Consider the following 15,735-nt stretch of genomic DNA (forward strand, 5'->3'; position numbering starts at 1 on the left):
AAGGCATCTTACATCACCTTTCCACCCGAAAATATTGTTAGATTTGATATTTTTGTGATGTCCTGACATAAGACTTCATTTTGACCAAGTTTGGTCCATGTACCTTATGGGGTGGAATAAACCTTCCGAGGGGGTCACATTAAGGGAAGTCACTTTGAAGGCATCTTACATCACCTTTCCACCCGAAAATATTGTTAGATTTGATATTTTTGTGATGTCCTGACATAAGACTTCGTTTTGACCAAGTTTGGTCCATGTACCTTATGGGGTGAAATTAACCCCCTGGGGGGTCACTTTGGGGGGAGTCTTACATCACCTTTCCACTCGAAAATATTGTTAGATTTGATATTTTTGTGATGTCCTGACATAGAACTTCGTTTTCACCAAGTTTGGTCCATGTACCTTATGGGGTGAAATTAACCCCCTTTTTGGGCTTTTTAGGGGGCTCTAGGGTCCAGATCCACCCGGTGCGGTCAATCTTCCATACTTTTTGTGAGTGACATGGTTGACCCCAGTAACTTCAAGGGCTCAAACCTTTTGTACCTTATGGGGTGAAATCTTCTGTCGTAGGCTCTCGGTCTACTAGAAGATGGTAACCTAAAATTGCGAGGAGAGAAAAACATTCTAGCAGACATTGTAGCATTAAACCTCATTTATGCTTGTCAGCAAAATTTTCATACACATTTATTGTCTTTCAGACCACCTAGGCTAAGAAAAAAGCAGCAAATGTCACCCGTAAAAAATTTGGTTTAAAATTTATGACCAACTGTACAATTATCCAGCATTGACTTTATTCATTTAAATTGATAAATCATCAACATACCGTACTTATTGAAAGCAGATGTGGACTTAGAGCACCACCATTTTGCCTCACTTTGTAACATGAAAGGACTCCAGATAATAAGCTTCTCAATTTTACTTGCATCATTTGGTCTGAATGTCAACAGGGGAGTTGTGATTGTGGTCAATTCTATCAAAAGTCTTCGATGCATCTAAAGCAGGGGTGTGCAACGTGCGGCCCGCGGGCCAAATGCGGCCCGGGAAGAAAAATTGTGCGGCCCGCGAAGATGTGCCAAGTTTGAATTGTGTGCAGCCCGTGAAACGTGTTTATAAGTTAATTTAGTCTGGCACGTGTGAACAATTCATTGTGGAGTGGATTGTTCTAGATTTCGCACCTTCTGTTAACCATTTTAGAAATATCCCACCGGCCACCGCTAATCCATTGTATTTAATTATTTGGAAAGTAAAAATGTATGAGCAAAATTACGACTTTGGAAGCTCACAAACAGACAGGAAATTTTTTCCACTTTCCAAATTTGAGAAACTATTGAATGTATCCTGAGAAGAAAACTGAATTTGCAGACCAACTTGAACAATTGCTGTATGAATTTTTGGCTTTTTTGAAGGACTTAAAATCTCATGAATATTTGTTTGGTATATTCGCTTCGTCATTCAACACAGGCATTGATAAAGCACCAGAAGATATAACTTGAACTGATTGTACTTCAAGAGAAAACGGATTTGAAAGTAAAGTAGGCTATTTAGAAAAGAATCTTGGCGATTTTTACCGAAAACATCTCAACCAAGATGACTTTTCACATTTTAAAACATCCATGGCTTCAAAAATGGCTTTGTTTTGGCTCAACATATTTGTGCGAACAATTTTTTTCTAAAATGGGCGTCATGAAATTTCCCTATTGATCAGTTCTGACAGACGAACACTTCGAAAATGGACTTCGAATTGCGAACACCTCCATTAAAGTAAATTTGGAAAAAGCCGCCGAGAAAAGAAGCCAGCTGCAAACTTCTCACTGAACTCGTTTAAAGACGGTGTGACAATAAATTTGAATAGCAGTTTCCTTCAGAAATTTATGCGTCTTAACTTATTATTTCTGCAAGGAGATAACCCCTAATAATGCCATAAGAATAACAAAAAAACTACTTGTTTTGTGGTTGCAACTACTAAAAATCAAATATTAAATAAACGTGCGGCCCGCGGTTTCACCCAGTTATTTACATCTGGCCCTCCTGTAATAAAGGTTGCACACCCCTGATCTAAAGCAAATCATCATGGGTGTTGTGGTTTACACATGAAAAGATAACTTGTTTTAAGGGAAAGGTGCCCAACTGCCCATATCAGTGCCATGCTTAGACTTGAAACCAAATTGGTTGTTACTTGTCACAAGAAAATGCGAAATAAAATGCAGAATTATAGGCCTAAGTTATGTTCAAAAAGCTTGGAAATATTCGTGGAAAAAGCTATAGGTCTGTAGTTCCTTACATCACTAATATTAGCATTAGCATTTTTATCACAGGGACAACTACTTATTGAGGCAGCCTCGTCCGCCCCGATAGCTCAGTTGGTCAGCGCGTGACTTCATAAACGAAGAAGCTTCAAGATCAAGCGGCGCTGGTTCGAGTCTCGGGGTGTGCACTTGAGTAACGCATTCTAAGGACTGCTCTCCATCCAGCGGCACCTAATGAATAAAATAATTTCCCAGCAACAACACTTCAACAATCGGAAACTTCACTCTGCCAATCTCGGTGACCGGCCCTGTGTCAAGAGCCTCTGCAAGTATGCGAAACTACCAGGAATAACCAATCAAGGTTTTCAGTTTAGTTCAGTTATTTTTACCTTATTTCTGACCATCTGTTAGTCCGAGGATAAAAATCCAAAACCAACCAACCATCGTAGTTATAAGAAGACACAAATTAAATAAGGCAGCCTACTCAGATAAATTGTAATGCTTCAGTTGCAACACAGAAAATGTTTAGCATTGGGGCGTATCCTCAATGAAAGCAAGCGATTTCGCAACTTCTTTACCTGCATACGAATTAAAACAGCTTCTAACTCATATCCCCGTATGATTTCAGCTCGGTTTTAATTTTAAAAAGTTGGAAGCAAAGTTTCGTACCGCATCCATTGCTCTCGTTTTTTGCTATACGAAAAGGCAAAGGAAAAAACCAGCGCAAAGTTTGCGCCATTTACATTTTTTTAACTAATCTGTGGAAGCAATTATTAAATGCTTACTCCGTCGCAGAGTTGCCAGATTTCCCAAATTCCTCGAATTTGGCTTTTTTTAGAGTCTGTTGGCCTTAGAAATTATAAATTTGGCCTTTTTCTAGATTTGGCTTTAAACTTGGGTTCTTTTAAAATTTACTTTTCAAAATGCATAGTCTCATAATCAATATTTCTCATATATCGTAACCTTACCAGATTACTCGGCGGCAGTGGCCGAGTGGTTAGCGCGTTGGGCTCGCAATCGAGAGCCTGCATGTTCGACTCCAGCCACCCGCACTTGCTGTTGTTTCTCTGGGCAAGAAACTTTACGATAATTGCCTCTACCCAGTGATCGATTTTGAGTAATTGGTAGTAGGCTACTAAATTTAAGTCATAAGTAGAGTAGACAACCGGAAACAGACATTGCCGTCGGCTGCAGCGTGGGTCAGGTGTATGTCGGAAGGCAACACCGATAAGTCGTACGTCGGAAGGCGTACACCGATGCATAGCGCTCATGTCCGCTTTCTCGCAATGCAGGATAAAGATAAAACAAACAAACAAAAAACAAAACCCTTTTCACCCTTGTTCAATACATGTTCTATATTTGTTTAATACTCGTAATGTAGCGGATTAAAACTCATCCGCTACAGTCTTTTTATACTTGCTATTTTTCGGGCTACTTTCAGAATTATTTTTGCTACAATTTATTAAAATCCGCTACAAGTTATAAAATATAACTTATGTACATTTTATTATTTTTATTAGAAACAGGTAAATATCAATTTGGCCTTTTTTGTGTATTATTTTGGCTTTAAGCCCTTTTCATAGTCTGGCAATTCTGCTCTGTTGAGTATTGTGCCAGTGGGCTACGTAATGAGAAAATCTAAGGCGCTGTTAGGGTTATAATATCGGTCTCGTAAGCAAAAGTTTGAGCCTAATGTTGGCTTTTCACTGTTATCCTGGCTGGATAGACTTTGGCATAAGACAGGATATGTGAAGGTCTAGGCTAGACTTGACTTGGCTGAAATCATAGTTAATAAATAGGCTATAACCCTTTATTAACTGCAGTAGAACTCGGTTAATCCGGTTTCGATTTGACCGGCGATTCCATCCGGATTAGGCGAAGATCCGGATTAACTGATGACGGTTCTATCAAGCCTGACGTTACCTAGATAGAAGGGTATCAGTAAAAATCACCGAAATTGAACGCATTAGTGTGGTCGTCTGCCAATTCCGAGACGCGCGATCAACACATTAGCGACCCAGTGATAGAGTTCTTTTGAAATGCAATATGCATGTAAAATAAATGTAGCCTATTTGTAGACTCTGCGTCCAACGCAAGAACACACTGGTAAAAGTTATATATTCAGACATGCGTGTCGGAATAATCTGTAGTCACTCAAAACTTTTGAAAACAGTTACCGAAGACGAATTTCTATGGAAAACTTACAAAAAATCGCGGTCAAAAAAGCGATAGAGAAAGCGCCACTTTTGTCCGGAATAGGCGAAGATCCGGATTAAATAATCCGGATAATCCAAAGTTGTTTCTCAAGAAAAAGATTACAAATCATTTGTACTTCCAGTTTTATCCGGATTAGGCAAAGATCCGGATTAACCGAGTTCTACTGGCTGAAATGAATAGGCTACCGGTTATGCTACTACAGCAGTAGGCAGCTGAGCTTTTAATGTTCTCTAATTTTAGCCGCATTTTTTGCCCGTCCGTGAGTAAGAGCTACCTTTAATAAGTTAATAGCTGTTTATCCGGCAATATGTTTCATACAAATATCACCCTTAAAGCGTTTCCAGAAAGCACTATACTCCATTATTTGAGTGTAATTTTGCAAAAAAAATTCGGGGGGGGGGGCATGCCCCGGACCCCTAAAAAACACGTGCCTTCGGCAGGCTCTAACCCCCCACGAGTTTTATTGCTTCACTTGCTCAACCCACCAGGATACCCCACTGGTTTAGCACATACTTCATCTGCATCAGCAGCATTATTTAAATTGACCAGTTCATTGGCCGAGTGGTTTCGGCTCTGTTGCTGTCGTGCTGATAGACCTGAGATCAACTCCGGGTCTGGACAAACCGAAGACTTTAAAAACGGTACCGATTGTGTTCTTTCTTGCAGAACGCAGAGAGAATAAGTCGGTGAATAATGTGATGACATCGTAAACCCGATATTAGATTAAACATGAGCCCTGTCGCTAAAAGACCTTAGCAGTTGTAGAGTGACAATAAATAAAACCCTCACATTATTATTATCGTGAAATTGTAGATCAGTGAGGTCCAGATTAGTTTTTTTCGTGGTTATTTGCAGCTTTTGCCATGAATATAATTAAAAGCTTACATCTTTTAATCTTTCACAAACCTACATTTCTTTCTGCTGCGAAGTGAAACATGGCTGCCATGGTTCTGTTCGCACCTCAATGGAACTTATTTTCGACCTTTTCTCATCATGGAAAACTTCAGTGTAGTCTGCGCCACCGAGTCAAAATGTATTTTTCCAAGGTTTATGGAATGCACGAGCCTACTGGTAAGTGGAATCCTCAGCACTCCACTTTCTTGACTACATAGTATTGCAGAACTGCAGCCTGATTTTGAAATAATTTATCTTTCACAACCCGTTCGATGTATTCAAGAAATCCTGTCCGAAGTTCACAGGCGTCTTCGTTTTGCCTGTTATGAATCTTTTTTGTGTTGCACCATGTCCGTATTTTATCGTTAGTTATTGCAATATCGTTGGCATATTGCCCAGTATTGTTGCAAATTGGCTAAATAAGAATACAAAAGATATCGAGCGACAAATCGATACTTCAGTAGCCTCATGGGCGAAACGCGTGTCTATCGCTGTCAATTCTTGCTACAAATCGGCTGCCGAGAAACGTATTGCTTCAAGATATTGCACAATTCATTCGATACCAAAGTTTCGATGCGGGGAAACCCAACAATAGCTGTGTTTGAGATGTGATGTCATTCATTTTAGGAGAATAAGGGATAGGTCAACAAAAGTACGTGTTGAATAGGTTCGGTTCTATCTGGGGCTCACCCACTAGCTTCAATACAATCAAATTTTTTTGAAACACTCTGTGCAGTAGCCTATATAAGTTACTGAACTGTGTCAGTTTCATCGATTAACCAATGCACGCTTGGGGATTTTGAAAGGCACTTCTTGGGAAAACCCCTTTGATAAACTTCCTGATAAAACCTTCGTTGTTTTCAAAACAAAATCTCGATTTAACTTTGGCTTTGTTTGTTCTCTCTGAGTGTTATTCAAAACAAAATCTGACTTGCTTTCATGCGTTATGACGTCACACTTGAATAAACTCGGCTACTGGTCATATAAGGCCATAAAGTGTCAGCTGATGGCAGACGAGGAACCTGCGTTTTGTAAAGCGCGTAGGTTCAGAACTACTCACTAGATGAGAGTATCAGTGACGACTGTGACGTGACAAAAACTGTTTCATTTTTTCAAGTCATAGCATCTTTGTGTTGGCAGGTGAGACGGTTGCCAATAACGATTCGCATATTTTGAGTTGATTGGTGAGACAAACCTTTCAGAGATCGAGATAAACTTCCTCACTTAGTCAACAAGCATTTCTTGTTAGTGAGATAGGTAGTACATTGTGACTCTGTGAGCAGGGCCGTAGCCAGACCGCAGAGCAAGGGGGGGCCAACTTTTTGTCAGGGCGGCCAAAAAAATTTAAATAATTTTGGAATTTTAACCTCTTAAATACCCGTATCCACAAAAATTGCAATATATCAGATTAGCAAGATCAACACTGGTCTCTTATTTTATCCGCTGGTTAAATCACGGCAACCATATTAGCCTACAATGACCAACATAACACAGCAATTGTTGATTTGTTGTATAAATAGCGGTACTGGTTATGAGCAAAAACTTTAACTGGCTCGAAGAAGCTAGAGCCGAGGATTTTGATATATACTGTATGATTACGCTACATTCCGCCTATACACCCGTGAGCTAGTCTATTGCAATTGTAGTCGCGGATGTTTGGATGCAAACCGTCTCACAAACAAGTCTAAATCGATAGATTTCGATACAGAATGTTCAAAACCCATAAGCTCCAAGTTTGCCTATCTTGGTTGTAACATGCTCCGTCTAGTGCAGTTGTTCTTAACCAGGGGTACGTGTACTCCTTGGGGGTACGAAGCACCAAAGCAGGGGGTATGACGTGCAGTGTGAAAGTATACGCTATTTAGGCATATGTGTGAAGAATGCGTAACAAGTCATATTTGTATAGGCTATGTCTATATACTGGAGAGGTTTCTACTTCTCAGGGATGGATGCAAGACCCATTTATTTTCATCCTACATTCTATGGATGATAATGACCAAATGAAAGACTATCTTATTGAAATGAAAGCTATAGTAGTAAAAGCAAAATGGAGTTTGATCCAATGCAGTTGGATGCCTTCTGGTGTGCACAGCTCAACACATTTCCCCACTAGAAAAAAAGCTTCAGAAATGTTTGTGCTTTTTGCGACAACCTACCCATGCGAAACTGGGTTAACTCTTGTAAACATCAAAACTAAGTCGGGCAATCGTTTGGATCCAAGAGATAATAGGCCTATGCGTGTGTCTATCTCAAAGAAAGTACCTCGTTTCAACATAATCATTGACGAAAAGCAGCAACAAAAAAGCCATTCGTAGATTGACTGATAAATCTTGTTGAACTTACAAGACTGTTTTTAATGCATACATTCAACACGTAAGTTATAAATACACTGAGTTTAATTCCTATTATTACAATTTTATTTGCTTCCGTCGGCCATTGTAGACAGGGGGTACCAGAAAATTTCATGAAAGCGTAAAGGGTACGAGCGCTAAAAAGGTTAAGAAACACTGAGCGTCAACCCTTGTTAGCACTGAGAATCCCCACTCACAAACGGCAGTGCTAGATCCAAATGTAGCAATATCTGCTGTAAGAATGAGCACTTCACAGATCAGAAAACTAGAAACAAAATTTATTTACACTGATTGGATTGAAGAGAAAAAATAAACACTGCAACCCTTTGCTTTTCAACGTTTTTTTGGAAGTGAACTGCTCAAGGGGGGGCCGTTTTTGGATCAAATTCCATCAGCTGTTACGTGTGATCCGCTGGTGCTATTTCAACAGAAGTTGCACTGGTGTGAAAAAAAATCATTTGTCTATAAGTTTGAAAAGTCATTATTCTAAAATTTTATATGTTAAACTTGATATTTCAACTTTTGCAAAGGTACCCAAAAACGACAATTTTGATTTAACTTGCCGCCTTTAATTAACCGTGCTAATCCGATTTCATGCAAAATTCTAAAGGACAAAGAGCTCGATCAACCGCACGAAGTGTGTGTGCGGTGTGCCGAATCATTGCGTCGATAAAGATTTACGACATGCGAGCAAATCTTATTGTAGGCTACTCATTAATTATAAAATAGTTACAGAGTAACATTGTTACATGAATTTGAAAAAACAAAACTGCGTTGTTTTATATTTTTGTCCTGAACTAATGCTTTGCGAAACCCATGGCCAGCTTCTTGTTTTATGGAATCAAACTTCTCATAAGTAACACCTTGGCCTACTTGAATAGCTGTTTACATGTTCGTTTGTGTATTTTAGGTCTACAATTGAGTTTGTAGTATGAATATTTTTAGTAGAGAGAAGACAATTGAACAAGCTGATGAAATTATCTGAAATTTCTAAGTTCAAATTAGGCGCTTTTGGAATTGTGGATTTGTGTCAAGTCGCATCACAAATATCATGCAGGCTACATCATAAGTTATTTGGCTTACGTGTGTTTATAAACATAACTCATGAATTACATCCACTAAAAATACAGCATTTCCATCAACAAAGCTAAGTTCGAAGTTCACTTTTTATTGAAGATTGTTTCAATCAATTTGAAAATGCATTTTAGTCCGCCAGCGTCGAAACAATTCAACAGCGCAGCAAGGAACATGCGTAAACAAAGAAAATGTGAAATAAACCCACAGTCAGCAGATCTACATTAATTTAACGTTTACAAATGTTGAATCAATGTAAAAGGACTGAATTGCTGACTTGGTCGTTATTGTTTGGAACACAAAAAATACGCGTAAACGCGACGAAGCGATACAAGAGCAAAACAGCGATTATGTTTCTGGCCAAAAAAAATGGACTTATGACTTGAAAAATAAAAATGATTATAACGAAGCTTCAAAATTTGTCATAAAAAATATTGCAGAGATACAATAAACACAATCATTTTGTGCTAGATTGTGAGAAGACTTCCTAGATTCTTTTCAAACATTTTCAGTATTGCAAATTATTTTGTATAACTTCACATTGCCAAAAAATGGCTTCTTGGTTGATAAAACGTGGCTACAATTCTATAAAAAATTCTTAGGTCTACTACATTGAAGTAATGAAACGTTTTTATTGTGATTTTTTCTGATGACGTTTTACAACATTCGAAAAGTAAAAATAATAATGATGAATAATTTCACATAACCATGATTTGTAAACGCTTCACAAAAATTTTGCAGAGACTTTACTGTTAGACGTAAAACGCTTGTAAAAGAAAACTGTCGGGTTACGTATTTATAATGTTTATTACGCTGTTATCTACTTATAAACTGCCTTTGTTGTCTACCTTTGTGGTTACCGGCCAGCTTAGAGCAGCATGCAAACTACGCGTTTATGGTATTTGCATCGTGTTATGATTCTCACAAATTTCCCACAAGGTCTTTGTTTTTATCTTGATATTTTTTTGCCTTTTCTGTCCTAAACTTGAAGTCACTGTGCAGCACAATCCACACCGGTTTTTAGAAATCCACAATCAACATTGAAAATCTTTTGTGTGGTGTACCATTTCAAGTAGTGTCTTCCCCTGAACTGTTACACAAACCGCCCAGAACCAGGTTGATTATGAATATTATAGCCGTTGAGTGGCCGTTATTGTATGTGTGGATTTATTAGCTGTCTGACTAAATTCATGCCAAAGTCGAGCAAATTCTGCTTTCGGGATCCCTGCCGTTTTTTTCAGTATTTTTTGTTGATAAGTTTAGGCAGCATTTTTTCAAAATAAATGAAGACATCGGTATTGTTCGTCACTTAGATTTAGTTTTCTCAGCATTGTTTTTTCATTCTTTGATCCATTAGTTTATCTCACTTTAGGAATAATCAGATCGTTTATAAATGGCGGGTTTTCACAATAGCCGGCATCTTATACATTGGCGCAACGTATTCAGATGTTGAATCAATGATCAAGAAAGCCGATTTGTTGTTTGTCTGATGTGACGCCGAGCATTATGCCTAGTCTACAATACAAAATATTTTGTAGTGATGACGAGGCATTATTTTCTTTATTTTGCGCTCTTTGGAACAATACACAGTGCACCGTCGAACAAAAATGCAACACATAACAAGTAAGCGTAGGCGACATAAAGCAGCGAAGGGACATAAAGTCATCGAGTAAGCTGCTACGTGATCTCATAATTTTGAGCATACTGTATCTCACAATTACTGTTTGCAAAAACGCCATTTTGCAGCTTCTTTCAAAAGCATTTGAAGTGATACATTTCCTCAATGGAAAGTTTTGTCAATGAGAGTATTTCCATAGAACGTTTATTTCGAAACCAGGTTTTTCATGTCACTACTCACTACCTAAGGGAAGATTTCTTATTGTAACGCTTTTTATTCGTCAATGGATATTTGCTGGTTGAAACAACTGTTTTGAATAGTTGGTTGCCTACATTGATCATAGATTGCTTTTCTTCGTAAAGCTGATAACGCAAAGAACGTTTGCTATTATTGTTTCTAATTAACAACTTTGTGACCACTGGCTTCTTTTTGTAGCATTAGAAATAACGCGCTTTGTGTTATTGAGGTCAAACCAAACAAAGGAAAACAAGAGGATGTTTCTCTCTGCTCGCGCATATCGATGCACGAAGCAATTATGAGCTTATGGCTTGTTATCGCAATGTAATCCATTTCACGCTTTGCTGGAAGTTAGCTAGAAATAGCAAAAATTCACCAAAATCTTGAATTTACAAGAAAACTACACAACTTTTAGCATCAAATTTAGTATCATCAGATCCGCCTAGAAATTTTAGGAAAAGTCAAGAAAAACCAAGTGCATGGCGTTACTGTGCTTCAAGTAATCAACGGAAATATGAGGGGGGGGCCAAATCTGGCCTCCCTTTGAGGAGCAAAGTGTTAAAAGATTACGGTTTATATTTTGTATGCGTTGTCTTCAAAAACCACTTGCTTTACCACTGTACATTTTGCGATTTATCACTGCACAAATTTGGTTTATCACTGCAGAAATTGGTTATCACTGACCCTTAGAATTAGGTATGGTACCGAGAATAGCGACAGCTGATATCAAATAGCCTAATTTGTACTGGTTTGTAGGCCTGCTGGAAAACCATTCCCTCTTTGTTAGGTTACCATTCTTTCCCAAAGCATTTTCATTTTGCACAGTTTCTGACAATTTTTCTTCCAACCTAACACGTGTTGGCCTTGGTTGAATTGAACATGTTGAGGTTGCCAAAGTAGGGGGGGGGGGGCGAAATTGTTTAATCATCTTAGCTGTTACTAAACAAAACAATTGTAGTTAATTGGGCCTAGGTTGGAGATCTGCAACGGGAAAGATGGGCAAAGTCATTATAATTGTACCTGTTGCTCGAGAATGTTGGGATTTTGCCAGGGGGGGCGAGGCCCCCCCTGGTCCCCGGCTGGCTACGGGCCTGTCTGTGAGTCAATTTTCGACTTCACAAAAGAAGAATCCTTTCAAAAATTATAAAAATCAGTTTACAACAGTTATGCTTCCAATCATAAATTCAACTTGTTTCTTCTGACAAGAGTGTATGGGTCGCGAGAAGCCACGATTGTTCCTCAATTATTGGAAACTAGTCACGTCATAAAAACCCACCTGTTCAGTGTTCAGCCCCATAAACGACTCGTGTCTTCGTCCTTGGAGTGACGACACAATGTTTTGATTGTTTAGCTTCATTCGAACATCACCAACAAGCACGTGACCGGCATACGACCTCTGCGGATTCTCTCTCTTGCACAAAATGCGTAGCGTCATTTCAGCTGCGTTGTTACGCTACAAACTTATAAAAACAACAACACAGGATTCCACAGCGTTTATTCACACACGAACACTAAAAACAGAAAAGTTGAAATACGCTGGGTCTATTATTTCTGCAAAATAATCCAGACAGCAAACTGATCGTTTTTTGCAGAGATTCAACGTCTGCAGACAACTAACTTGCTGTCTGGGGAGCGTCAAAGAAAGGAAAGAAATTGAGTTTTCTACATTATGCCCCACTGCTCGTTCTGACGTCGTTATAATGCAAACAGCGCTTCCTTCAATTGTAATTATTAATGACGTATGCTCAGCGTTGCGATCACGTGGTCTGTTCAGTTTAACCTGAAAAGTTCCCCGAATAAAATGCAAAGATTACAAACAACCGACCAGAAATTTAAATGAAAGTTTTATTATGTTCATTGACATGTTTAGAAGTTTGAGTTAAAATATGTGACGAAAACATCAACCGCGAAAGTGGAAGCGACAAGGTTGGACCAAGATCTCACTTTGATCGAGATGTTGCCTCCTCATCGTTTGGGCTTCTGGGACTAGCCACAGGGTGTCGCTGTTTTCAAGCGAATGTGAAAATGGATCGATGCATGACATAAAGTTGTTGCTTGTTTACCCTTCGGAATGTAAACAACAACAATGTTTATGTCTGTTAACCACAAAATAAATAATGTGGCTTTTCGAAAGTTTTCAATCTTTTGTACTTCCGGTGACGTGCTTGCCTCATAATTTCTCACCAATGCATGACTCATCAAGTAACGTAATAATTTGTAGATGAGTCATGGTTCATCTGACATACAGTAGGTTTGTTTATATTTTATTTCGGTTTGAAATGAGAAACTTGACTTTTCAGAAACAAGGTTTCATTTAATTTATAATCCAGTGAAATTTGCTTTTGAAAAACATGTCTTTCTCAACATTAACTCAAAGCGTTTATGACGTCACAAAGTGCAAAGGACATCTTGGTGGTACAAAGAAAAACAAAAGAGGGATGGAAAAACATGGAGGAGGGGTTTACAGGGACTCTAATGGCTCCCTTATTGCGGAAGGAGTGTTGACCTGGGAAGAAATCAAAAGAAGAATACAAAGCAACGAAGTAGAATTTGGAAGGTAAGGAATTTGTGGGAGGCTTGACTTGGCATTTGGAAAGGTTCAGTTTTGGTAAGTTTCCTTTGGTTACCTAAGCAACCAAAAGAGTGAGTCGACTTGTCGATGTTTTAACAGATCAACAGAAGTGAGCAGCGAGTACAGAGCAAACAGTGCGGTCATAAAGAAGGAGTGGGCGTCAATGGATGACTACTGCAAGCACATCTTTCTCCGTTTTCCCGCATCCGAGAGAAATGAAGATGGAAGAAGAGTCAGATACGTCGATGACAATGCCATGGCAACAGGTGAGTCGATGCAACGGCACGAACGGTCTCGATGGCTGGCTGGTAATCCAACAGCAAACCAACGGATGCAAGAATGGTTACGAGTCTGGTGATGTATAAGCAATTCAAACCACATCTGACAAAGATGGGATTGATCCATGCAGTTTCATTTTGAAAAGCTAATTAGAAACATGTGCAATTAGTTAGAAACAATAGCCACAACTTTCACGGAGCTGTCCAATCGGTGAATATGTGAAGATTCTTGATGAAAAGTAACTTCAGCGTTTCCAAGCATAATTTTTATTTTCTTAGTCGATGGCGGAATGCGGATTGTTAAAAACGACTTCCCGTATCGTTTCTCTTGTGACATCATGCATTACGTGCTCTGGTCGACGAAACAGCGCCACCCAACGGTCTACCAGCAATTTGTTGAAACGATGTTTCCTTCTACTGCTTATGACGTCATAATGTTTGAGAACGCTGAGAAAAATAAATCGGTGAAATCAGTCATACATGTCCAATTATTTGTTAGGCAAAAATCTCCAGCAATAAATGTTCAAGACATCAATTTACATTCCAACTGATGCAGAAATAAAAAGTCTTTCGCAATTTCTTGTGAACAGTAGTTTCATGTCTGGAACAACTCTCAACAACTGCTTTGTTTGTTTTTGTTTTATTTATTGTTTACAATTGTTGTTGCTTTAACAAAGCATGTGTTTACTATACTTGTTGTGTATTTTGGTTTGTTTTCGTTTAAACAATGTACCTTGCTTTCGTTCCCCTTAGGTCTTCTCTTTTGCGTTTTTGTTAATCAGCGCTTCTCGTTTTGTTTCGCAGCATATTTTGGTTGCACGCCTTTTTGATAGTACAGTTTCTTTCTTGCGATTTAAAATACAAGTAGAAAACCTTAGTATGACTCTGGTTGAATGAGGGGAAAACACAAAAGTACCCAATAACAACGTTTTCGGCCACACATCTAGCCATTGTCAATTACGTGAGCAAAAGATAGATATCCTGCTGAACCAAGCAATGCTGGACATTAACAATTGACCCCCACGTGGTGACGCTCTAGAATACAACTTTGTGTTGCCGAGTAATTCTTTTCATTGATGACGACATCGTCAATGAAGCTTTTCCATTTATTTATTATACAGTTATTTCTTTTCGGTTGAAGAAATTTTTCTTTATAAACTCTTTTTCCAATCACAAGTTTTGCATTTTATCCAACATCGATGCTAACGTCATTGTTTTAATGAAAAACTTTTGTGTATTTACATTGATATTACACGCGTGCGAGGAAATTACTTCGAAGAAAATTGTTGTTACTTTTTTTTATATATTCTGGAGGGCGACCTAAAGGGGTCTTTCACTTTATCACCACACAGTGGTAGTACTGTGTGGTGCTGGGCGATCTAATCTTCACCGTACGTTGATCTGGTGGCCCATTGGGTTGACATTCCATAGGGCGTGGGTTCAAAACCTTGTTCGATCGTTCGGTGCTTATATTGAAACGTTGCCGCGTCAGAGTCGAACAGAAACACGTCACAAAGCAGATCCGATCGCAGGCATTTACTCTGTTGCGCCCTTTGCCGGGTTAAAAGCGGTATTACTTGAAAATAAGGTTGTCGCTAGGTGGTAATGTTGACTTGCCTTGCAAACTTTGTTACACCGCAACAGAAGTTAAATTGTACAAAAAAGGTGAGTTGAGACATCGTCGATTCCAGATATTAATATTCTTGTGCAATGACAGTCACTGCTTGTCGCCAGCTCGGCCACCACTCGGCCACTGCTTGTCGCCAGCAGTGGCCGAGTGGTTAGCGCGTTGGGCTCGCAGTCGAGAGCCTGCATGTTCGACTCCAGCCACCCGCACTTGCTGTTGTTTCTCTGGGCAAGAAACTTTACGATAATTGCCTCTACCCAGTGATCGATTTCGAGTAATGGGTAGTACCAAATTTAAGTCATAAGTAGAGTAGACAACCGGAAACAGACATCACAGTCGGCTGCAGCGTGGGTCAGGTGTACGTCGGAAGGCGTACACCGATGCATAGCGCTCAAGTCCGCTTTCCCGCAATGCAGGATAAAGATATGAAAACAAAACAAAACAAACAACATTCAAATGCAATACCTTTCACAAACTTTTAATTTTTTTGTCAGTATACGCAACTGACATGGAGCGACAACCTCCTGAGCAAGTTGTAAACTCCAAGTCAGCCACATGCAGGTTATTTGAGCATTTTACAATGAAATGTCAAATACAAGGAAGTACTTGCTGTGTCTCCAT

At 39.1% G+C, this 15,735-nt stretch overlaps 1 protein-coding gene across 1 annotated transcript; it reads left to right on the forward strand.

The window, feature by feature from the left end:
- The first annotated feature begins 12,918 nt into the window (after nucleotides 1-12,918).
- Nucleotides 12,919-14,365, forward strand: LOC145767101 (uncharacterized). The gene is made up of 3 exons (XM_082578855.1): nucleotides 12,919-13,194; nucleotides 13,309-13,475; nucleotides 13,767-14,365. The coding sequence occupies exons 1-3, from the start codon at nucleotides 12,989-12,991 to the stop codon at nucleotides 14,036-14,038; spliced, it is 645 nt and encodes a 214-aa protein (XP_082434981.1). The 5' UTR covers nucleotides 12,919-12,988; the 3' UTR covers nucleotides 14,039-14,365.
- Nucleotides 14,366-15,735: the final 1,370 nt, after the last annotated feature.

This window comes from Aplidium turbinatum, chromosome 3, assembly GCF_918807975.1.
Source record: "Aplidium turbinatum chromosome 3, kaAplTurb1.1, whole genome shotgun sequence".
NCBI classification, from domain to species: Eukaryota; Metazoa; Chordata; class Ascidiacea; order Aplousobranchia; family Polyclinidae; genus Aplidium; species Aplidium turbinatum.